Here is a 27106-nt window from a genome sequence, read left to right as displayed (position 1 = left end):
TACTGAGTTATGCAAATTAGCAATTATCTCAGCCTCTTTTTAGTGCATATCCCAGAACTATCTCCTAGACGCTTTGACCTTTTGTTTTGAAATTTTCACAAATGATTGACAATGTCTTCCAAATGCCATCAGGGCATTGTTTTTGGTTGAACAGTGTTACAACAATCGTACAGACAACTAACCTGGGTGTTAATTTATGCATAAACTTGAAGGAGTGAAATTTGGGCTGCTGCCCTGCAAAATTGACAACTGGTAGACAGTTTTCAAGACAGCACTTTCTTCATAGTAAACAGATGAACCCATAAACCAATTTTGACAGGAAACAGAAGCATGGTTTAGGAGCAAATTTTTTTTAAATCACTTTTGACCAAAAAAGCACATTTTTGTGCATATTTCAAACTACAGTGTACATAAAAAAATACTAACAAAATTTTAAAATTCATACAATAAGCTTTCCGAAAATATATACTATAGTTTTGTGAACAAGGGAGGTCATCTTGGTAATTAACTAATTAAAATACCTGTCAGGTAAACTGCATCTCTACCTTAAAATCATTTATTTCACGAATAGGCAATGCAAATCATATAGTATAGTATAGATGTAATTTTTTTTTTTTTACAAATTAATGTTTATAGCTGAAACTGGGGATATCCATGGAGTATAATGTTGCAATAGACCATTCTTGATGTCACAAATGCATTGACTAACTTCATCATCGCTGCTTCAAACATTTTCTAAACTAAATTCTGCTTGTCAGAGACTATACGACGATGACAGGAACAAGCTTTTCAAAGTAATTTTTTTTAATTTTCTTTTTTTAGTTTGCTATTTCATTTTTACAGTATCTGGGCAGAAACAAAGAAAATAGTGTTTGGATATTAATAAATAAATTTAGGATGCATAAAACAAGCATCGTTCTGCAACCATCGACTGAAATAATCATGAGATGGAGAATCATTGATCGTCAACTACGCCACCAACGGCAGTAGTCAGTCTACTCGTACTAGCTAAAATGGCAGCAGCGTAAAGTTGGCACCGGAATCATGTTAACTAGGAACAATTGAAAAACAAAGGATACTAGTATACTGCATAGTGGAATGGAAATAAGACATACAAGCATACATGAAAAAGCCAAAATGAAAACAAACATCGTTAAGAACGTTGCCAGGGATATTGTGATGTTTCAAAGGAAAGTGATAGAGAAATAACGTTTTTGCGATCAGTTTATTTCGGTGTCCACTGTAAACATATAAACTTATGTGTATATGTTACATTAACAAATGTGTTCTTGACTATGCACACTTTAAAATAGTAAGAGAGTTGTTTGTTCTGGTGAATCCAATGCCGTGGAGAAATGAAACAACAAACCTACGGGTGAATCCGATGGCATGCTATGGTAGTTTTCAGGATTATTTCATGATTTATATGACAAATATATATATTTTATTAGCAATAATTAAAAATGTGATCAATTCTTCTTTACCTCTCTGATTATGCGAAAAAATATGAAAATGTATATGTGATATATTTTGAATACGATGCCAATTTGATTCCGATGCTAACTTCACACTGCTAAAAATGGCCACGACCACTTATATTTAGCTTCGAAGAAAAACGTTAACAAACTTATATACGATCAGTGATGTTTTGATAATCTCGCTGATCATCAGTCGGAATCTGAAGATAGCGGACAGATATCTTATTGTTCATAAGATATTTTGCGAAAATGTAGAACACAGGCTCGTACAACCAGGTAAGTAGACGATCGAGTGGGATTTTACCCCGAGGTTGTTTACACTCGTATCCATGCACGAGGACTGTGGTCCTTTTGGAGGTAATCTTGCTATTATACTTTTTTAGTATACGTAGCTTACCTAGTAGGTGAGATCTGTTTTCTATTTATTTTCACCTGTTTGTTCCCAATTCACACTTATTTTATTGACCATCGTGATTAACTTTGTTGACCGCAGTGATTGGCAGTGACATTGAAATTTGACAATCACGATTTGCTAATGGAATTTTCACCAATCGATAAGATTTCTACCGTAATTTTAATGTAGCATTAACAAGTCATATGGCTTTCATGGATAGTGGTTCATGGTCTTCAGTTATTGTATTATTGGCGTAGACAATGATGATCGATATTTACTTTTCACTGTACGAATACTTTTTTTGACGTTTTGGAAGTGTACAAATAACAATTGTTGAGGATATCAATCTGTTTACATTTGTCGCCCACAAGAGTTTCTTTTGCTCTCTCACCCGAAAATTAATTTTACTCTTCATTCAAATATTTTTGCAGGTACAAACTATTATGTGAATGGTACTCTGAAAGAAGGCAATTGATTTTTTTATTACAAAAAAAAAAAAAATAATATGTTTATACAATGCTGGAGTGCTTTTTAAACTTTAGAAAGTACAAATTAATATACACAGTGATATTATTTTTATTCATAAATAATATTATTACATTGGATATATGTTCCAGAAATTTCTTTTAAAAAGCTTTAAACTGATTATTGTCGATCATTTTAAAATATAGAACATCATAATGACTGCATGCTCACTGTTGTAGTTTTGTTTGTCAAACATGGCATTGTCTACTACAGATTAAGTTAAGCAGAGCAGAGCTATAAGCAGCTGACAGGCTTTCAATGCTAAATAAGTCACCTATCAGAAAATATGCCAGCACTATTATTTCTTTTTTTCCATATAATTTGATCTAGACCATAATTAATGAGCCGCTATCTGTTTAGTCTCAAATTAACAGATTAATTATGGAAAAATGCAAAAAAAATATTGATTCAAAGAGATAATATGCTAGTCTTGAATTTTTAAATACAATTATTTTCCCATATTTATTTCATTCCTACAACTTCCTCAGTACACATGAGTTGTTTCTAAACTTTTGTTTAACCATACTGCATCCTTTGTAAGACTACTAATAATAACTCAATGTGTTAAGATATCCAGCCAATGAGAATGTTTCTGTCAAGTGATTCACGGGACAAAACTCTCCTGGAGTTGGAGAAGAAGAAACTTGACTCACTGCAAAGACAAGCACAGACATTGAAGGCACTCCGGGATAGAACACAAGAAGTCGAAGATGAAAGAAAGAAAAAAGAAGAAGAAATTTTGGTGAGATTCAATCTTGTCTCTTATCATCCATCAATTCATCAGTTTTCGTGTTTTTTTTTCAAATATATTGATCATATATATGTGATCATTGCTACAATGTATATACCTGTATGAAAAATATGTGTGTTAATTTCAACAATAAAATAGACCATTTTCTATTCACTTTGTGATTCAATGTTATGTGTAAAACTGATTCTAAAAACAGGGCAATCAAAGGTCATAGCGTTGTAGTGACGTCAAAACTTTGTGTTTGCTGAAGTAAGTGTATCTCAACACCATATTCCTGTCTGCAAGCTTGGCATTCCAACATTGAACTATAAAAAACAAATTCATGTTCAGAATCAAATCAATTATTTATGCAGCAGACTTGCAGTGAGCGAAAAATCACCTACTGTATGAGATATCTTAAACTAGATGTTTAATTTTGTCTTGATAGTCATTGAACAATACTTTGTAACAAACAAAAATATAGAAAGTTGGTAATTATTAATCATCAGGGGAGACTCAATGGTTCATTATTAAAAAGAGAAATAAAAGATTGGTATGGGCCAGAAGCAAAGACTAACACAGTCATTAACTATAGTTTACCAAAGACATTGCCACCACCAGCTACTTATCATAGACCAGCTGTTAAACCAAGACTATTGGATGATGTGTTAGCGAGGAGAAGGCAGGTATGCTAAACTTTACTGATTCTTGTACAATGATGTTCTGATATCTCTCAGTGTCCATGGTGTGTGTTGTCACTATCTCTCAGTGTCCATTGTGTGTGTTGTCACTAGTGTCACTATCTCTCAATGTCCATGGTGTGTGTTGTCACTATCTCTCAGTGTCCATGGTGTGCGTTGTCACTATTGTCACTATCTCCCAGTGTCCATGCTGTGCGTTGTCACTAGTGTCACTATCTCTCAGTGTCCATGGTGTGCGGTGTCACTATCTCTCAGTGACCATGGTGTACATTGTCACTGGTGTCTTATCTCTTAGTGTCCTTGGTGTGCATTGTCACTAGTGTCACTATCTCTCAGTGTCCTTGGTGTTCGTTGTCACTCGTGTCAGTATCTCTCAGTGTCCATGGTGTGCGTTGTCACTAGTGTCACTATCTCTTAGTGTCCATGGTGTATGTTGTCACTAGTGTCACTATTTCTAAGTATCCATGGTGTGTGTTGTCACTAGTGTCACTATCTCTAAGTATCCATGGTGTGCGTTGTCACTAGTGTCACTATCTCTCAGTGTCCATGGTGTGTGTTGTCACTAGTGTCACTATCTCTGTGTCCATGAAGTGTGTTGTCACTAGTGTCACTATCTCTCAGTATCCATGGTGTGCATTGTCACTAGTGTCACTATCTCTCAGTGTCCATGGTGTGCGTTGTCACTAGTGTCACTATCTCTCAGTGTCCATTGTGTGCGGTGTCACTATCTCTCAGTGACCATGGTGTACCTTGTCACTGGTGTCTTATCTCTTAGTGTCCTTGGTGTGCATTGTCACTAGTGTCACTATCTCTCAGTGTCCTTGGTGTACGTTGTCACTGGTGTCACTATCTCTTGGTGTCCTTTTGTGTGCATTGTCACTAGTGTCACTATCTCTTAGTGTCCATGGTGTGCGTTGTCACTGGTATCACTATCTCTCAGTGTCCTTGGTGTGTGTTGTCACTGGTGTCACTATCTCTTAGTGTCCTTGGTGTGCATTGTCACTAGTGTCACTATCTCTCAGTGTCCTTGGTGTACGTTGTCACTATCTCTTAGTGTCCTTAGTGTGCATTGTCACTAATGTCACTATCTCTTAGTGTCCATGGTGTGCGTTGTTACTCGTGTCACTATCTCTCAGTGTCTATGGTGTGCATTGTCACTAGTGTCACTATCTCTCAGTATCCATGGTGTACGTTGTCACTAGTGTCACTATCTCTCAGTATCCATGGTGTGCGGTGTCACTGGTGTCACTATCTCTCAGTGACCATGGTGTGCGTTGTCACTAGTGTCACTATCTCTCAGTGTCCATGGTGTGCGTTGTCACTAGTGTCACTATCTCTCAGTATCCATGGTGTACATTGTCACTGGTGTCACTATCTCTGTGTCCTTGGTGTGTGTTGTCACTAGTGTCACTATCTCTCAGTGTCCATGGTGTGCATTGTCACTGGTGTCACTATCTCTCAGTGTTCTTGGAGTGTGTTGTCACTAGTGTCACTATCTCTCAGTGTCCTTGGTGTGTGTTGTCACTAGTGTCACTATCTCTCAGTGTCCTTGGTGTGTGTTGTCACTAGTGTCACTATCTCTCAGTATCAATGGTGTGTGTTGTCACTAGTGTCACTATCTCTCAGTGTCCTTGGTGTGTGTTGTCACTAGTGTCACTATCTTTCAGTATCCATGGTGTGCGGTGTCACTATCTCTCAGTGTCCATGGTGTGCGGTGTCACTATCTCTCAGTGTCCTTGATGTGCCTTGTCACTGGTGTCACTATCTCTCAGTGTCCATGGTGTGCGTTGTCACTAGTGTCACTATCTCTCAGTGTCCATGGTGTGCGTTGTCACTATCTCTCAGTGACCATGGTGTGCGTTGTCACTGGTGTCACTATCTCTCAGTGTCCATGGTGTGCGTTGGTGTGTGTTGTCACTAGTGTCACTATCTCTCAGCGTCCATGGTGTGCGGTGTCACTATCTCTCAGTGACCATGGTGTACGTTGTCACTGGTGTCATTATCTCTTAGTGTCCTTAGTGTGCATTGTCACTAGTGTCACTATCTCTTAGTGTCCATGGTGTGCGTTGTCACTGGTGTCACTATCTCTCAGTGTCCTTGGTGTGTGTTGTCGCTGGTGTCACTATCTCTCAGTGTCCTTGGTGTGTGTTGTCACTGGTGTCACAATCTCTCAGTGTCCGTGGTGTGCGTTGTCATTCATACCTGGTATGAAAATCACACATAATAGATAACTGATGCATGTCTCTTTCTTTTGTAATTTGATTCAAAATGGCCAACTGGTGGCCATGATGGTGTTATTTTCATGTACCATTTCTGACTGGTGTCCATTTTTGTCTTAAAAAACACTACCAACATGTCATCAATCCTTCCTGGGGCATACCTTGTATTATATCTACATCTTCAATTGTTGATAATTAACACAGTCACTAAAAACTGGATGGGGACAATGCAATGTGTTATGATGTGATACCTTGACAAAGGTACATGTATGTGATGCGATACTGTGACCTTGACTTGTAGACATTGATGTGAGTTTATTTCAACCTTCTCTCAACACCAACAGTTCACAATCGATTAGTGACCTTTATTTAGCTGAAAAATTAAATATTTTGGTGAGAATAAAATCTTATAATGCATGATAGCAGTGCCACTGTTTCATGTCACGTACAGGAACATGAAAGAAAACAAGCTGACATTCATGATAATATAAAATCACTCAATGCTGAAAAAGTTAGGATATTGAGAGAGAAAGAAAGACTTCAAGATAAAAGAAGAGAATTAAGGAATCCATCACCGTATTCTGTATTAGGTAAGAACTAATATTACATTGTTACACCCTTAGCAAGTGTATGTAAGGTAGTCTTATGGTGAAGAACTGTTTGTGCTTTAATTTATATCTAAATTTTATCTGATTTAACCATAATATACATAACAAAGTACATAAATTATGATTTTTTACAATTAATCTTTCATGACTTGTGTACATGTCATGCTTATTATCATTTTTATAAACAATTTCACATGATGATATAATTGTACAAGTGAATAATACTCACTGATGAACACTATCTTTATTTCTATTTTAAATGCTCAAACATAACTGTTTTTTCAATATTTTATTTTTCTGTATTTTGTGGTTATTTGTTCCCATTTGAACACAGTCTGAAAACGGGGACTTATGGATTGACCTCTGTGTGTCTGTGTGTGTACGTCCAGATTTATATCTTACACATGCTTGGGCTGTTTACATTCAAACTTCACACATACATCATACATACATAAGATTATACATATGCACATCAATTTGTTTCACAATCTGATTCAAGATGGCCAAATGGCAGCCATTTTTGTGCTGAAAAATGATCAAAATCAAGCATTTCTCGCATTCAGGAACAAGATCTTGGCTGTTTGCTGATGGAACTTGGTACATACTTTAGACATTATGGGACCTTGATGCATGTCAATTCACTACGTTCAATTACCCACCATAGACTCCGGTCAGTCAAAATGACTATTTTGAACTGTAGGCATTAATCAGCGATTCTGCCGGTGACAGAGAGATAGAATCTAGGTCAGGGAAAGCCCCATAACCCCAAGATTCTCTTCCCTTACGTCACGAATCACATGACCGAGGCCATATGGCAGCGCCACTAACAGCTGGACAATCACTCTGATTTTTCCTCGCCTCGAATGGAGATGAAATCTAGCGAGCTCTGCCCGGGCCGCTTGCTTTTTTCCTGTCAGGGTTTCTAGCTTGGGTTGTTGCCGCTGGGCGGCATTCGTCATTCGTTCGGCAACTGGTAGGATAAGTTTTCCTTGTCTTCTTTATCCTCGCGTCGTTTTCTCATTTGTGTGTAATATTTTTTCACAACAAAGAAATTAAAACCTGGCACCACTATGTAACCACTCGTTGGTTTCGTGGCGGCACCTTTTACTACTGTAATTCGCTTCCCTCATGCATGTTGTCTTCATTTTTGCTTGATCTACGTATTTAGAAATGAATAGATGTAATGACAGCTCCATGACTCGCTGCTGTTTTTTGGTCTACTCGTTTTCGAGTCGACTGTGCAGTGGTTATATTCAGAATTTACCAGCATAGAACCTGCATCCGATATGCTTTTCGCCGTGACTGTGTGCCAGTTTCGTGGTCTTTGCCTTGAGTTCTGAGGCCTGAGGATTTTTTTTCAGAGCCATCAAAATCGCCGAGACTGACCGTGTCGCTCGTTTTTTCACAGCAAGGTCGCATGTCCAGTAAAAATCGGTTAAAGTGAGTTGTGTGTTTGGCATGAGTGAAAAGTCCTCACACTCGGCTACTGGTGCTTCGCGTACCGGGATGTCGAGTAGGAGGCCCGACAGTGGAGGTACCAATACTTTTTTCGGTCTCCCCCGCTGATCGGAGGGCATGCTCACAGTCTGTGTTTACAGGCAGTGGTTTACCCGATTTTACCAGCTACAACGAGGCTGTTCCCCTGGAGGTTTTTTCCTCCTATGGGGCCCATCGCGGGTCCCTTTGTGGATTCTTCCTCACACGGCGCCGGGTTTGCCTCTGAGTTGAGGGCTTTGGTCGAAGGACTGTCGGGGAAAATTGCGGCCCCTAGTGGGCAAACAGAAGAAACACAAAAGCATGTTTGCATTCAAACACGTCTCTTCCGGGGAACCCCCATTCCCAGCCGCGGCTCTCCCAATAATTTGGGTCAGGCAGAGGCTCAGGCTAATTGCACTGGGCCACCTCTGGAGCCTCGGGCACTGAATGCCAACGGGGTGCTGGCAGCCAAGCCTCCGATCTTGGGGCAGGGCTTTCAGGGCAGGGCACTCGTTGACCCCCCCTACTTTCAGCCAGCCAGGGTTCGTTGCACGGTAATGGTACAACTGTAACAAATTCACCCTTGTGTCCGGTCTCCGCTGTGGGTTTTGACTCCCTTCTTACCGACCCACGGGCGTCCCCAGAGGGAACCGACCCTGTTATGAGACGCACAGTCAAACACGCTCTCTCTCACGTATTTAAAGTGAAAAGGAGACACAGTTCGCTCACGTCGGATTGTCACACGCAACGTAATATTACCGTAATTGGTATAGTGTGATGGTTCAAATACCAAAAAGGCAACAGTAACAGAAAGACTTCCCCGGCGGCGATGATAAAATACGAACACGGAGCCAACAGATGATGTTTCAACTGGTACTGGTATTATTATACTCTGAAAACATCAAGTACAATAACGCGGTAAAACTCCACTACTCCAATGACTAGATAATTAAACTCCAATACAATACATTCAACGAGATCTCCCATCTGAACTCAGTGCTGAACAACTCCCCTATATACACCCCCACTGTCTATAAATAGACCATTACATCAGCTGGAACTTACTACAAATTTCTAGAGTGTTCCATTACCTTCTATTGCCTCCTACAGTGTTCTATTACCTATTCAACCAGTTTCTAAAAAAAATCTAGAATATTCCACCCAGACACAGTACGGTTCTAGAACATTCTCAGTGACACGGAAGTGGTAAATAAGTCGTATGCGACACAGATACAGTCGGTACCATGGGCGGTCCGTCAGAGTCTTCCATCCGTAACGACTCGGTGGGCCACGCTTTTGGGGTGATACAGAGTTCCATCGATCTTAGTGATACAATGTAAATACCCCCACCCCTGATCCTAAGGCGACCACTTTCAGTTGCTTCAACGCTTGTGGGATCACGGGCATCTGGATTCAAAGAAACTCCTTCGGCACGTCTCTCCCTGTCCGTCCAAGTGCGGAGTGGGACACAGTGCGTGCAAGTGGTGTTGATGGGCGGACGCTGGTCAGTCCCCAAAGTGTGGGATGAGACCAAAATACCCCCAACCGGATCTCAAGGCTCCTTCCCCAGACCCCGGTACCAGGAATTTTCCATTGGGCAGACTGGGTAAAGGGGGACAGCCGTGTTCCATGGGCGTTCTTGCCAGCTCAATCTGAGACGTTCCATCACGCCCTGAGGGCAGAGTTGCTTGAGCGCATTATTGTGCACGCCCAGGACTCTGAGACCTTGGAGGCAGAACGCACCAGCCTTCTAGACCAGGCGACACATTTATTGGTGGGCCACCGCACATCTACGTGCGACATCCCCTGGTGTCACCTGGCTCTCTAGGCCGGGGCCACTACTGCGCAACAAGACGCGGCCTTAGACGCCGACAAGCTGAGTCAGGGGGTACCTCTCCACCTCAGTGATGCAGACTGGACATCTTCCACCCTCTTTGTACAGGGAATGGTGGGTACAGTTTCGGAGCTTCGGAGTGCAATGAACCAGAGGGTTCAGATCGATTCGCTAGCCAGTTGGCCCTGCCCAGGGCAAGCGGAGAGCACCCCAAGTACAGAAAACACAATGCCCTAGGGCGTCGTCAGCTAGCCAGAGTCAGCCAGGAGGCAAGCGCTCATACCCTTCCATGGGAGGGAAGAGTAGTGGCGTGCCCCCAGGGAGGAAAGAGCCAGGTTGTGGCTCCTCACCCTCCTTGGGCGGACATCCACCCTGGCAACGGGGAAAGAGTGTTTGACAGGGGGGACAGGCATGTGTTCGGTGAGTGGCCAGGTCACAACTTAGTGACTACTTCAGGCCTTGGGGACCTCACCTCATGGGAGAAGAGAGCACCCCTCCTCGCAACTGCCAAACCCATGGCCACATATCCCTGTCGTACACAGATTGCGCTGGTGTAGTCCGGTTTGGAGACAGCGCGTGACCAATCATTGAACCTTTCCAGGTGGTGATATCCTGTTACAGGATAGTGCTGAAATCTCCATCTCCCCGTCACTGTCTCCCCTATTGGGCACTGCCAGGGGACTCCCGCAAGACGGAAGCAATCAGGCAGAAAGTAGGAGTTTGCTGGGAAAAGGCACCATACACAGGGTAGATCAGCCAGAACTAAGTCCAGGCTTCTACCCAAATGTGTTCATAGTACCAAATCTACAAGTGGCAGGCGTCCAGTTCTGGACCTAGGCAGACTGAATCAGTATGTGCTCCTCGATCGGTTCCACCTGGAGATGCCATTCAGGGTTCTTCTCTCCATCCACCGTTTCAACTGGCTAGCCCCACTAGACTTAAGCGGGCCTACTTGCACATACCGATGCACCTAGTGAGTTGCCATCTCCTTCGAATCGTCCAGCTCGGCTAAGTATTTGAATTTCGGATGCCCCCCCCCCATTCAGGTTATGCACACCGCCCTACGTGTTCACCAGAGTGATGAAACAGGTAGTGCTGCTGCTTCACCAAATGTCGGTACACCTCAATCCGTACCTAGACGACTGGTTACTACACAACCCAGACAAGGAGGTTAATAGCCAAACACTGGATTTACTTCACCAGTTGGGCTTGTTAGTAAATCGACAAGTCCCATCTCGACCGGGCAGTTGGTGTCCCTGGGCATGGAGTTTTGACACAGAGGTAAGCTTGGTATTGCTATTTAAAGCGTGTTGCTTAGCCTTACAAGTGTAGGTAGGTGTCGGCCAGAGCTGGGGGCATCCTTCTCTGATGATGTACAGCCGTTATGGACAATCAAGTTGTGCTAAAGACACAAATCTGGTTTCTCGCCTAGAACTAAATTTCAGGACATGTTCCTCACCCGATCGTCATCCTCCGGCTGTCAAATTTTGTCTGCCCGGATGGTCAGGAGGAATTGCTTCTCTGCCCAGTTCTAGCACGGAGTTGCCACCAAACTGTACGAAGGATTCAGGACGGGGTGCCAGGCACATGTCTTTGTGTTACGGCCCAGACAGGCAGGATAAGCCGGCCTCTCCAACTTCCATAGCCAAGTGGTTTACTGCGACTGTATTAGAGGTCTATAATACTTTAACTTCCTCGACACAGAGCTTGCAGAGACACCAAGTACGAGCGCATGAGGTCTGTGCGATTGCCAACTCACTAGTGCTAGCGTCAGGTGCCCCCCCCCCCCCCCTCAAGCATACATGGAGGACAGGCAGAACGTCTTTATCAACTACCACCTAACAGACACTGAATCCATTGAGGAAGGTCTCTTTAGGTTGGGTCCCGTCGTAGCGGGTCAGTCTTGGTTTGCTGACCCAGCCCGAACGACCACAAGGGTCCCTGCGCATAGGCAATAAGTCAGTCTTGGCATTTTTGGCGGACAGATTTCTCTACCATCAGCACTCCCTGGAAGCTCCCAGGGCCCGCTTTGCGGCCTATGCCCTCATGCAGAACTGTTTCGGTGTTTACTTCGAAAGCTTACTATCCCCAGAATTGTCTTGGGGTCTAGCTTTCTCGGGCACACCAAACCCTGTCACCGTAGCAGCATTTTGGCTTCATGCTCCAGGGACAGCACAGGCAAGGTAAGACACCACCCTTTTTGGGTCTTAACTAAGGTGTTGAGCTTATTGGAGTTTGTTTCATCCTGTACTGGGAAAAGACTTTCATCATTTTCTGTTTGTTCGGAAAACCCGCCACCTATCGACATCTGACTCTGCCTACAGTCCAAAATAGTCACTTTGACTGACCGGAGTCTATGGTGGGTAATTGAACATAGTGAATTTAGGCAGACGGTTCTCCAGTATGAACAATGTGAATAGGCGGGCTATTCACATTGTTCATACCCACCATAGACTCCGGGTCCCCCAACCACCCCACTCTTTCCGTAGCGTTGGTCTAAGTCCTCGAGGCTGAGAGAAAGGAACCAGAGTGATTGTATAGCCGTTAATGGCGCTGCCATATGGCCTCGGTCATGTGGTTCGTGACGTAAGGGAAGAGAATTTTGGGGTCATTGGGCTTCCCCTGACCTAGATTCTATCTCTCCGTCACCGACAGAATCGCTGATTAATGCCTACAGTTCAAAATAGTCATTTTGACTGACCAGAGTCTATGGTGAGTATTAAATATGTGAATAGGCGGGTTCGGAGAACCCTCTGCCTAATTTTGTTTTCAGATTGGATACAAAATGACCGACTGTAGTTTGACAATCAGAAACAAGATTGAATGTCAGTCATTTTGAATGTTAAAAAAATCATCTTCAGCTTCTGGATATATATTATAACTATATTTCTATAAACAAAACTATATATCTTAAATTTGATAACTAACAAGGACTGTGCCATGCATGGCTTATTTTTATCAGTGTTCTTTATCAGACATTCTCATTAATCAATAGTGCTTGTAACTCTATAATTTGTAATGACCTTTGTTCTTGCTTTCAGAACCATTCCACTTTCCATCTCGTCCACCATCACAGAGGACTGACTCTGCAATGTCAGAGAGGAGTGCATGGCTTCCATCGCATAGAACACTAGAGAGTGTACATAGTGCTAGGTCCATAATAGAAAAGGCAAGACTAGATTTAACACCCATGCAGTTACAACTCAGGACAATCAAGTGAGTGGTTATTTTATATTATATTATACCAGTATATTGATGGTGTTAATCCATTGATTTGATTGGTCCAAACACAAAATTTGCATATGCAATCCATGGTATATTGGCTGATAATGCACGGCTAAACCAAATGGCCCTGGAACATGAATTGACTACAGGTTTAATACGGAAATACATATTTGATTTTTAGGGAAATATAGTGGTTGAATTTGGGAAGAATAATGAAAAAAATACTGAATTAAAAACATCTGAAAACTATAATATTGCTTTTTGTTAATGGTGGGATCCAAGTTGTGAGCGTCGGTCGTTGGGTGATTGTCGTTCGCCACACAAACCTAAACCACCGTCCCTCAACACCGTGAGGTGCCTACACGAACGCCAGAACGCTATATTCTCAGTATTGTTACTTTGAGATGGATTGCAAACTTCCAACAAAGAAAACATGATCTTTAAGTACAAGATATAATTGAGGGATTTAATGACATAAAAATGCAAAAAACTATGAGTCACAGGCAAAAATGTATGCCACCAATAACAACCGGTGTCCGGTAGCGGCAGCTGACAAAATTGCAGTGCACCCGGTAATTGCCATCTGTTTCAAAGAACACGGGACAGCGCCGGATTCGACGATGATATATGGTATTGTAATTCTCCACTATGGGTAAATAAATTACAGGAGATGATGAAGGTAATTTCGAAAGCTACAGATTTGTGCATGCAAAGTCTTTCGGCCGGAGTTGAGATAAGGCATATCATGTATGTGTCACAAAAACGATGCGAAAATCCCAGAACAACGACAAAACTTGTCAGTCATACTGTCACAAAACTTTGGTTATACCAAAGGTATCCAGATCAGATGTTGGAACTGAGGTCACTGTGCCTGTCGCCGCACATGATACACCGCGTCCCGCCGCGTCTCAAATTTCGGTCGAACCAAGTACCGCTGAACATCAAATATCCACAGTTACAAGTAATATGATGAGTCATAAAACCGGTTTATTTCACAACTGTACTTTCAATGGGCAAATTACAGTCCAAATTGTACAAAAACCGGAATGAAAACGTGGAAAATCCGTTGTTTAAATGATCCAAACTGTACACGACCCTGTATTTCAAATCGCGTTGTGCGTCAGTAAAAGGTCAGAAAGGTCATCCTTTGTTATGCTAATTTGTGTGTTTACGCTGCTCTATTCAACGTGGATATGTTTTTTTTTCATGTGGAATAAAAATTAGTTTGTATTCAATTTGAACTGTGTTGCGCATGTAATTTTTGTATGCATTCAGCGTACAACTACATACTATTCTTATAAATATTCATGTTCGAGGGCCATGATCATGATCTTTTAGTAGATGAAAGTAAACTCTTTTTTTACTAGTTTTATCGAATTGTCAATATACTGGTATAATATAATAGCAATAACCCCCGCTGAAGTTGGGTATACCACTTGATATTGCACAATTCACTCCATATATGCACTCGCCTGCGGCGCGTGCATATATGTCGTGAATTGTGCAATATCTCGTGGTATACCCGCCTTCGGCGGGGATAATTTCTTAATTATACAATTAATTTCTCTTGTGGATGTTAACAAATTCTGTTCACAATATGCTGAATGTTTTTGGTGATCAAATTGTCAATGTGTAAATAATGAAATGAAAAATAAAATATTTATTGGTTTTGTGCATTTAGGGATGATTTCTATAGAGAAAGGATGAAACATGACAACATGCCCTATATGGGTGACTTGGGTATTAATTCATATGAACCCTGGCAATATGAAGATTACTACTTGGTAAGTCCCACTTACATCAGGCATCAAATAAACACATGGTATAATGCATTAACCGTGCTAACATTCACCACAACATGTTACATTGGCAATTTTCATTAATGATATGAGGTTATTATGAGAATTCTGCAAAGTACTTATACCCACAATGCAAACTATTTACCCACAATGCCACTACTTACCAACAATGTAAATTATATACCCATAATGCCACTACTTACCAACAATGTAAATTATATACCCACAATGCAGAGTACTTGCCCACAATGCAAACTGTGTACTCAAATTCATGCCATATTTTATAGATGAGAGAGCTGGTGATGGAATTGGTTGACAAAGTAGTGAGTGATTATCAGCGACCGCCTATTCCAGCAGCAGATCATAAAACTGCACTGTATCCTTCAAAACCATGCAATGTGATTCTAATTCCAGTGAATTTTTCACAGAACGCAATAGGGAATAGATGGGTTGTGACTATGAACTAGCCTGTTGACTTTGAAATTGAATGATGACATCTAGGCACTTGACATTGATGATGTTCATGGTTGTTTGGTTGGAAAACAGGGTTCAGCAGGCAATGTGATTGATAAAATGCTGTTCTTACATAACTGTAAAACTTCTAGCTGACCACATCATGTGATATTGCATAAATTGACATTTCTGTGAGATATAACATCATGACTTTCTTTCTGTGATGGTTATTTTTTTTACTAGTTTTACTAGTACTCAGTTCTAGAGTTATAAACCAAAATACAAATGCAGCTTACCTTACAATATTCCCTCACACTAACTACCAACACATGGTTCTACCCCGCTATGACAAGTATTCCCTCACACTAACTACCAACACATGGTTCTACCCTGCTATGACAAATATTCCCTCACACTCATTACCAACACATGGTTCTACCCTGCTATGACAAGTATTCCTTCATACTCATTACCAACACATGGTTCTACCCCGCTATGACAAGTATTCCCTCACACTAACTACCAACACATGGTTCTACCCTGCTATGACAAATATTCCCTCACACTCATTACCAACACATGGTTCTACCCTGCTATGACAAGTATTCCCTCACATTAACTACCAACACATGGTTCTACCCTGCTATGACAAATATTCCCTCACACTCATTACCAACACATGGTTCTACCCCGCTATGACAAGTATTCCCTCACACTCATTACCAACACATGGTTCTACCCCGCTATGACAAATATTCCTTCATACTCATTACCAACACATGGTTCTACCCTGCTATGACAAATATTCCCTCACACTCATTACCAACACATGGTTCTACCCTGCTATGACAAATATTCCTTCACACTCATTACCAACACATGGTTCTACCCCGCTATGACAAATATTCCCTCACACTCATTACCAACACATGGTTCTACCCCGCTATGACAAATATTCCTTCATACTCATTACCAACACATGGTTCTACCCCGCTATGACAAATATTCCCTCACACTCATTACCAACACATGGTTCTACCCTGCTATGACAAATATTCCTTCACACTCATTACCAACACATGGTTCTACCCCGCTATGACCAATATTCCCTCACACTCATTACCAACACATGGTTCTACCCCGCTATGACAAATATTCCTTCACACTCATTACCAACACATGGTTCTACCCCGCTATGACAAATATTCCCTCACACTCATTACCAACACATGGTTCTACCCCGCTATGACAAATATTCCTTCATACTCATTACCAACACATGGTTCTACCCCGCTATGACAAATATTCCTTCACACTCATTACCAACACATGGTTCTACCCCACTATGACAAATATTCCCTCACACTCATTACCAACACATGGTTCTACCCCGCTATGACAAATATTCCTTCATACTCATTACCAACACATGGTTCTACCCCGCTATGACAAATATTCCCTCACACTCATTACCAACACATGGTTCTACCCTGCTATGACAAATATTCCCTCACACTCATTACCATCACATGGTTCTACCCAGCTATGACAAATATTCCTTCACACTCATTACCAACACATGGTTCTACCCCGCTATGACAAATATTCCCTCACACTCTTTACCAACACATTGTTCTACCTCGCTATGACAAATATTCCCTCACACTCATTACCAACACATGGTTCTACCCCGCTATGACAAATATTCCTTCACACTCATTACCAACACATGGTTCTACCCCGCTATGACAAATATTCCCTCACACTCATTACCAACACATTGTTCTACCCTGCTATGACAAATATTCCCTCACACTCATTACCAACACATGGTTCTACCCCGCTATGACCAATATTCCCTCACACTCATTACCAACACATGGTTCTACCCTGCTATGACAAATATTCCCTCATACTCATTACCAACACATGGTTCTACCCCGCTATGACAAATATTCCCTCACACTCATTACCAACACATTGTTCTACCCTGCTATGACAAATATTCCCTCACACTCATTACCAACACATGGTTCTACCCCGCTATGACCAATATTCCCTCACACTCATTACCAACACATGGTTCTACCCTGCTATGACAAATATTCCCTCATACTCATTACCAACACATGGTTCTACCCCGCTATGACAAATATTCCCTCACACTCTTTACCAACACATTGTTCTACCTCGCTATGACAAATATTCCCTCACACTCATTACCAACACATGGTTCTACCCCGCTATGACAAATATTCCTTCACACTCATTACCAACACATGGTTCTACCCCGCTATGACAAATATTCCCTCACACTCATTACCAACACATTGTTCTACCCTGCTATGACAAATATTCCCTCACACTCATTACCAACACATGGTTCTACCCCGCTATGACCAATATTCCCTCACACTCATTACCAACACATTGTTCTACCCTGCTATGACAAATATTCCCTCACACTCATTACCAACACATGGTTCTACCCTGCTATGACAAATATTCCCTCACACTCATTACCAACACATGGTTCTACCCTGCTATGACAAATATTCCTTCACACTCATTACCAACACATGGTTCTACCCCGCTATGACAAATATTCCCTCACACTGATTTCCAGCACATGGTTCTACCCCGCTATGACAAATATTCCCTCACACTGATTTCCAGCACATGGTTCTACCGCGTTATGACAAATATTCCCTCACACTCATTACCAGCACATGGTTCTACCCCGCTATGACAAATATTCCCTCACACTCATTACCAACACATGGTTCTACCCTGCTATGACAAATATTCCCTCATACTCATTACCAACACATGGTTCAACCCTGCTATGACAAATATTCCCTTGACGTATAATTTAGTAAAATTGCCAGAGTTGAAGAAACAGAAGCTGCTATTTTTAAAAAATACCATAGCCATGACAGAGCCATGCAACTCATCCACGAGGAACTCCTATTAGAGGTAAGTACAGTAGTTCAACATGAATTCCCACAATCATAATTTAAGGTGGATGGATTTCAAATTTAGTAAACTGAATGGCAGTACTGAATTGGTTATATGCCTTACATATGTACTTCTGATAGAGCAGATACAGTGATAGGTCAGTATACTTCTATAGTTATATGTTTTACATATGTACTTCTGATAGAGCAGATATAGTGATAGATCAGTATTCTTCTATAGGTTATATGTCTTACATATGTACTTCTGATAGAGCAGATATAGTGACAGGTCAGTATACTTCTATAGGTTATATGTTTTACATATGTACTTCTAATAGAGCGGATATAGTGATAGGTCAGTATACTTCTGTAGTTATATGTTTTACATATGTACTTCTGATAGAGCAGATACAGTGATAGGTCAGTATACTTCTGTAGGTTATATGTCTTACATATGTACTTCTAGCTGACAGAGCAGATACAGTGATAGGTCAGTATACTTCTATAGGTTATATGTCTTGCATATGTACTTCTGATAGAGCAGATACAGTGATAGGTCAGTATACTTCTATAGGTTATATGTCTTGCATATGTACTTCTGATAGAGCGGATATAGTGATAGGTCAGTATACTTCTATAGGTTATATGTTTTACATATGTACTTCTGATAGAGCAGATACAGTGATAGGTCAGTATACTTCTATAGGTTATATGTCTTACATATGTACTTCTGATAGAGCAGATACAGTGATAGGTCAGTATACTTCTATAGGTTATATGTCTTACATATGTACTTCTGATAGAGCAGATACAGTGATAGGTCAGTATACTTCTATAGGTCATATGTCTTACATATGTACTTCTGATAGAGCAGATACAGTGATAGGTCAGTATACTTCTATAGGTTATATGTCTTGCATATGTACTTTTGATAGAGCGGATATAGTGATAGGTCAGTATACTTCTATAGGTTATATGTCTTACATATGTACTTCTGACAGCAGATACAGTGATAGGTCAGTATACTTCTATAGGTTATATGTCTTACATATGTACTTCTAATAGAGCAGATATAGTGATAGGTCAGTATACTTCTATAGGTTATATGTCTTACATATGTACTTCTAATAGAGCGGATACAGTGATAGGTCAGTTTACTTCTATAGGTTATATGTCTTACATATGTACTTCTAATAGAGCAGATACAGTGATAGGTCAGTATACTTCTATAGGTTATATGTTTTACATATGTACTTCTAATAGAGCGGATACAGTGATAGGTCAGTATACTTCTATAGGTTATATGTCTTACATATGTACTTCTAATAGAGCGGATACAGTGATAGGTCAGTATACTTCTATTGGTTATATGTCTTACATATGTACTTCTAATAGAGCAGATACGGTGATAGGTCAGTATACTTCTATAGGTTATATGTTTTACATATGTACTTCTAATAGAGCGGATACAGTGATAGGTCAGTATACTTCTATAGGTTATATGTCTTACATATGTACTTCTAATAGAGCGGATACAGTGATAGGTCAGTATACTTCTATTGGTTATATGTCTTGCATATGTACTTTTGATAGAGCGGATATAGTGATAGGTCAGTATACTTCTATAGGTTATATGTCTTACATATGTACTTCTGACAGCAGATACAGTGATAGGTCAGTATACTTCTATAGGTTATATGTCTTACATATGTACTTCTAATAGAGCAGATACAGTGATAGGTCAGTATACTTCTATAGGTTATATGTCTTACATATGTACTTCTAATAGAGCGGATACAGTGATAGGTCAGTATACTTCTATAGGTTATATGTCTTACATATGTACTTCTAATAGAGCAGATACAGTGATAGGTCAGTATACTTCTATAGGTTATATGTTTTACATATGTACTTCTAATAGAGCAGATACAGTGATAGGTCAGTATACTTCTATAGGTTATATGTCTTACATATGTACTTCTAATAGAGCGGATACAGTGATAGGTCAGTATACTTCTATTGGTTATATGTCTTACATATGTACTTCTAATAGAGCAGATACGGTGATAGGTCAGTATACTTCTATAGGTTATATGTTTTACATATGTACTTCTAATAGAGCGGATACAGTGATAGGTCAGTATACTTCTATAGGTTATATGTCTTACATATGTACTTCTAATAGAGCGGATACAGTGATAGGTCAGTATACTTCTATTGGTTATATGTCTTACATATGTACTTCTAATAGAGCAGATACAGTGATAGGTCAGTATACTTCTATAGGTTATATGTTTTACATATGTACTTCTGATAGAGCAGATACAGTGATAGGTCAGTATACTTCTATAGGTTATTTGTCTTACATATGTACTTCTAATAGAGCGGATATAGTGATAGGTCAGTATACTTCTATAGGTTATATGTCTTACATATGTACTTCTGATAGAGCAGATACAGTGATAGGTCAGTATACTTCTATAGGTTATATGTCTTACATATGTACTTCTAATAGAGCAGATACAGTGATAGGTCAGTATACTTCTATAGGTTATATGTTTTACATATGTACTTCTAATAGAGCGGATACAGTGATAGGTCAGTATACTTCTATAGGTTATATGTCTTACATATGTACTTCTAATAGAGCGGATACAGTGATAGGTCAGTATACTTCTATAGGTTATATGTCTTACATATGTACTTCTAATAGAGCAGATACAGTGATAGGTCAGTATACTTCTATTGGTTATATGTCTTACATATGTACTTCTAATAGAGCAGATACAGTGATAGGTCAGTATACTTCTATAGGTTATATGTTTTACATATGTACTTCTGATAGAGCAGATACAGTGATAGGTCAGTATACTTCTATAGGTTATATGTCTTACATATGTACTTCTAATAGAGCAGATACAGTGATAGGTCAGTATACTTCTATAGGTTATATGTCTTACATATGTACTTCTAATAGAGCAGATACAGTGATAGGTCAGTATACTTCTATAGGTTATATGTTTTACATATGTACTTCTAATGAACGAATACAGTGATAGGTCAGTATACTTCTATAGGTTATATGTCTTACATATGTACTTCTGATAGAGCAGATACAGTGATAGGTCAGTATACTTCTATAGGTTATATGTCTTACATATGTACTTCTAATAGAGCAGATACAGTGATAGGTCAGTATACTTCTATAGGTTATATGTTTTACATATGTACTTCTAATAGAGCGGATACAGTGATAGGTCAGTATACTTCTATAGATTATATGTCTTACATATGTACTTCTAATAGAGCAGATACAGTGATAGGTCAGTATACTTCTATAGGTTATATGTCTTACATATGTACTTCTAATAGAGCGGATACAGTGATAGGTCAGTATACTTCTATTGGTTATATGTCTTACATATGTACTTCTAATAGAGCAGATACAGTGATAGGTCAGTATACTTCTATAGGTTATATGTTTTACATATGTACTTCTAATAGAGCGGATACAGTGATAGGTCAGTATACTTCTATAGGTTATATGTCTTACATATGTACTTCTAATAGAGCGGATACAGTGATAGGTCAGTATACTTCTATTGGTTATATGTCTTACATATGTACTTCTAATAGAGCGGATACAGTGATAGGTCAGTATACTTCTATAGGTTATATGTTTTACATATGTACTTCTGATAGAGCAGATACAGTGATAGGTCAGTATACTTCTATAGGTTATTTGTCTTACATATGTACTTCTAATAGAGCGGATATAGTGATAGGTCAGTATACTTCTATAGGTTATATGTCTTACATATGTACTTCTGATAGAGCAGATACAGTGATAGGTCAGTATACTTCTATAGGTTATATGTCTTACATATGTACTTCTAATAGAGCAGATACAGTGATAGGTCAGTATACTTCTATAGGTTATATGTTTTACATATGTACTTCTAATAGAGCGGATACAGTGATAGGTCAGTATACTTCTATAGGTTATATGTCTTACATATGTACTTCTAATAGAGCGGATACAGTGATAGGTCAGTATACTTCTATAGGTTATATGTCTTACATATGTACTTCTAATAGAGCAGATACAGTGATAGGTCAGTATACTTCTATAGGTTATATGTCTTACATATGTACTTCTAATAGAGCAGATACAGTGATAGGTCAGTATACTTCTATAGGTTATATGTTTTACATATGTACTTCTAATAGAGCGAATACAGTGATAGGTCAGTATACTTCTATAGGTTATATGTCTTACATATGTACTTCTGATAGAGCAGATACAGTGATAGGTCAGTATACTTCTATAGGTTATATGTCTTACATATGTACTTCTAATAGAGCAGATACAGTGATAGGTCAGTATACTTCTATAGGTTATATGTTTTACATAAATATGTACTTCTAATAGAGCGGATACAGTGATAGGTCAGTATACTTCTATAGATTATATGTCTTACATATGTACTTCTAATAGAGCAGATACAGTGATAGGTCAGTATACTTCTATAGGTTATATGTCTTACATATGTACTTGTAATAGAGCGGATACAGTGATAGGTCAGTATACTTCTATAGGTTATATGTCTTACATATATACTTCTGATAGAGCTGAATCTAATGTTTACCAAATGAATTTCAGATCACTAAGAAAATGACTAAAGACACAATATTAGAGTACCTAACACTGCAGAGAATGGCCAGGAAAATGGCTGATCATTTAACAGTTAATACAGCTGAGGTAAGTATATAATTAGGACATTCATTCACATTGCTGTAAAAGTAGTATCATGATGTAGTATCTGTTTGCCTGTCTGACATCATTTCTCTGCTTAGATCGATTTTGTTAGTGCTAGAAATCAATCATTCTGCCATTCTGGAACCAGATCATGAATGCATGGATTTTGTTCAAACCTGGTACATACATTGCACATTATGGACCCTCCATGAGGCACATAACTTTAAATAGTCAACTTGTGGATGTTTCATTTTCTGTGATTTATTGTTTGATGATCACATTCCATTATTTGTAATTGAGACAGTCACTAAAAACAGGACAGGGAGTATGCTATTTTTACCTTTTACTACAAGAATATACATGTAGGAAGAGCTATTCATCTATTTTATTCCTATCTAGTCTATTGCAATTGGTGACCCTAAGGGTAGGAATACCAGTGATCCGGCCTATCATATGATTACATGTAGGAAGAGCTATTCATCTATTTTATTCCTATCTAGTCTATTGCAATTGGTGACCCTAAGGGTAGGAATACCAGTCATCCGGCCTATGATATGATTACATGTAGGAAGAGCTATTCATCTATTTTATTCCTATCTAGTCTATTGCAATTGGTGACCCTAAGGGTAGGAATACCAGTGATCCGGCCTATCATATGATTACATGTAGGAAGAGCTATTCATCTATTTTATTCCTATCTAGTCTATTGCAATTGGTGACCCTAAGGGTAGGAATACCAGTGATCCGGCCTATCATATGATTACATGTAGGAAGAGCTATTCATCTATTTTATTCCTATCTAGTCTATTGCAATTGGTGACCCTAAGGGTAGGAATACCAGTGATCCGGCCTATCATATGATTACATGTAGGAAGAGCTATTCATCTATTTTATTCCTATCTAGTCTATTGCAATTGGTGACCCTAAGGGTAGGAATACCAGTGATCCGGCCTATCATATGATTACATGTAGGAAGAGCTATTCATCTATTTTATTCCTATCTAGTCTATTGCAATTGGTGACCCTAAGGGTAGGAATACCAGTGATCCGGCCTATCATATGATTACATGTAGGAAGAGCTATTCATCTATTTTATTCCTATCTAGTCTATTGCAATTGGTGACCCTAAGGGTAGGAATACCAGTGATCCGGCCTATCATATGATTACATGTAGGAAGAGCTATTCATCTATTTTATTCCTATCTAGTCTATTGCAATTGGTGACCCTAAGGGTAGGAATACCAGTGATCCGGCCTATCATATGATTACATGTAGGAAGAGCTATTCATCTATTTTATTCCTATCTAGTCTATTGCAATTGGTGACCCTAAGGGTAGGAATACCAGTGATCCGACCTATGATATGATTACATGTAGGAAGAGCTATTCATCTATTTTATTCCTATCTAGTCTATTGCAATTGGTGACCCTAAGGGTAGGAATACCAGTGATCCGGCCTATCATATGATTACATGTAGGAAGAGCTATTCATCTATTTTATTCCTATCTAGTCTATTGCAATTGGTGACCCTAAGGGTAGGAATACCAGTGATCCGGCCTATCATATGATTACATGTAGGAAGAGCTATTCATCTATTTTATTCCTATCTAGTCTATTGCAATTGGTGACCCTAAGGGTAGGAATACCAGTGATCCGGCCTATCATATGATTACATGTAGGAAGAGCTATTCATCTATTTTATTCCTATCTAGTCTATTGCAATTGGTGACCCTAAGGGTAGGAGTACCAGTGATCCGGCCTATCATATGATTACATGTAGGAAGAGCTATTCATCTATTTTATTCCTATCTAGTCTATTGCAATTGGTGACCCTAAGGGTAGGAATACCAGTGATCCGGCCTATCATATGATTACATGTAGGAAGAGCTATTCATCTATTTTATTCCTATCTAGTCTATTGCAATTGGTGACCCTAAGGGTAGGAATACCAGTGATCCGGCCTATCATATGATTACATGTAGGAAGAGCTATTCATCTATTTTATTCCTATCTAGTCTATTGCAATTGGTGACCCTAAGGGTAGGAATACCAGTCATCCGGCCTATCATATGATTACATGTAGGAAGAGCTATTCATCTATTTTATTCCTATCTAGTCTATTGCAATTGGTGACCCTAAGGGTAGGAATACCAGTGATCCGGCCTATCATATGATTACATGTAGGAAGAGCTATTCATCTATTTTATTCCTATCTAGTCTATTGCAATTGGTGACCCTAAGGGTAGGAATACCAGTCATCCGGCCTATCATATGATTACATGTAGGAAGAGCTATTCATCTATTTTATTCCTATCTAGTCTATTGCAATTGGTGACCCTAAGGGTAGGAATACCAGTCATCCGGCCTATCATATGATTACATGTAGGAAGAGCTATTCATCTATTTTATTCCTATCTAGTCTATTGCAATTGGTGACCCTAAGGGTAGGAATACCAGTCATCCGGCCTATCATATGATTACATGTAGGAAGAGCTATTCATCTATTTTATTCCTATCTAGTCTCTTGCAATTGGTGACCCTAAGGGTAGGAATACCAGTCATCCGGCCTATCATATGATTACATGTAGGAAGAGCTATTCATCTATTTTATTCCTATCTAGTCTATTGCAATTGGTGACCCTAAGGTACCCCAGACCATTCGTCCCGGTGTTATCGCTATCGCCACACGAGACTCCAGCTTGTCTCCTATACAATTTTCCTTCCGCCCACTTAATTTTAATATTCATATGACCTTTGCACTGACATCGATAGCCAATCGCATTCGACCGCGGACGTCACTCTAAATAAACAACTGAATAAATTAATATACCATATTTGGAAGATAGCGGGTAAATTCAACGTTGTTGGTGTGTTCCTTCGGGTTCCGAAGTCGCACGAAACGAGTTCATGTTCCGTTATCTTTCGCAAGTAAAACAGGTCGATATGTATTAAACATGGCATTTGTTTTCTTGTTTTAACCCCCTTATTACGCAAGCTTCCGTCGAAGTGGTGTTTTTTTCGACGATTTGTGGCATGTTGCAAAACGAACGAAACATTGCGGCATTCTTAGCGGTGGATAAGGGATCGACTATGTCGTCACATTTATGTCTCGTTTGAAAGAGAATAAACAACCGCTCAGAAAAATATGTTGCTAATATTTAAGTGCGGTGCCTTGAAATCGCCTGCCCGACGTCCAAATTTCAAAAGGATGTTCGATTTGCAATGACGACCGTTCATATGTACTAGGCGACGTTACTAATCACTACTAGGGTCGGTGTTTGCATTAAGAATTATAGAACAAAAGATCAGCAAAGCGGTGCTTTTGTCGGCGATTTTGTCAAAGGGAATATTGATAAAATGTTGCAAAACAGAATCGCGAGTTGGGTGAAAAATTGCGCCGGCGGCATTCTCAGCGATGTCAGTGTACTGGAACTAACTCCAAGTTTCGTTGCCGCATTCACCTGATCCTCAATTAGCGCAACTAGCGGTGAAATTACCAGTATTATTGGGTTTGGATCTAACCCTAGTTCTTTGATGACAAGTGGAAGAATTTGGAAAATAAGCGATTTTCCGAAACCAGTCGGCAAAAAAGCGACAGTATCTTTCCTGTTACACATAGCTTCAATTGCGGACAATTGTTCTTCTTTGATAGAGTTGATGCCATCGATGTGTTTTAAGACACTGTCCACTGCTGACGCGACAATTTCCTTAGAAATCATTTTGATTTGATTTATGGATGGCGAGCACCGACACTCCGATCCGATGAACTAATCAAAACTAAAATGGCGCGTGTCACGTGACTTTGTTTACTAAAGATAGCGTGGGCGTTTGATTGACACTCAACTCATTAGTATTCCACCAATCACAGCTACATCTACTTTCTGGATGTGCGCAGTCAAATTGTATAGGAGACAAGCTGGAGTCTCGTGTGGCGATAGCGATAACACC

The 27106-nt window shown here is 39.7% G+C and overlaps 1 protein-coding gene across 2 annotated transcripts in view; it reads left to right on the top strand.

Annotated features, from left to right (window-relative positions):
- The first annotated feature begins 1561 nt into the window (after window positions 1-1561).
- Window positions 1562-27106, top strand: part of LOC102800471 (uncharacterized) — a 78774-nt gene continuing 53229 nt past the window's right edge. The window contains exons 1-9 of one of the 2 annotated variants that reach the window (XM_085498405.1): window positions 1562-1754; window positions 2967-3139; window positions 3637-3813; window positions 6499-6637; window positions 13007-13181; window positions 14872-14974; window positions 15277-15365; window positions 18319-18418; window positions 23063-23161. In XM_085498405.1, coding sequence (XP_085354531.1) covers window positions 2978-3139; window positions 3637-3813; window positions 6499-6637; window positions 13007-13181; window positions 14872-14974; window positions 15277-15365; window positions 18319-18418; window positions 23063-23161 — 1044 coding nt within the window. In that variant the 5' untranslated portion in view covers window positions 1562-1754; window positions 2967-2977. Of the gene's footprint in view, window positions 1836-2966; window positions 3140-3636; window positions 3814-6498; window positions 6638-13006; window positions 13182-14871; window positions 14975-15276; window positions 15366-18318; window positions 18419-23062; window positions 23162-27106 lie in introns of both variants that reach the window. The other variant, XM_085498401.1, reaches the window with a different exon arrangement.

Source organism: Saccoglossus kowalevskii, chromosome 1 (genome assembly GCF_978046115.1).
Source record: "Saccoglossus kowalevskii chromosome 1, keSacKowa6.1, whole genome shotgun sequence".
In the NCBI taxonomy this organism is placed as follows: Eukaryota; Metazoa; Hemichordata; class Enteropneusta; family Harrimaniidae; genus Saccoglossus; species Saccoglossus kowalevskii.
Note: the sequence above shows the minus strand (reverse complement) of the source record. Positions and strands in the feature narration are given on the sequence as shown.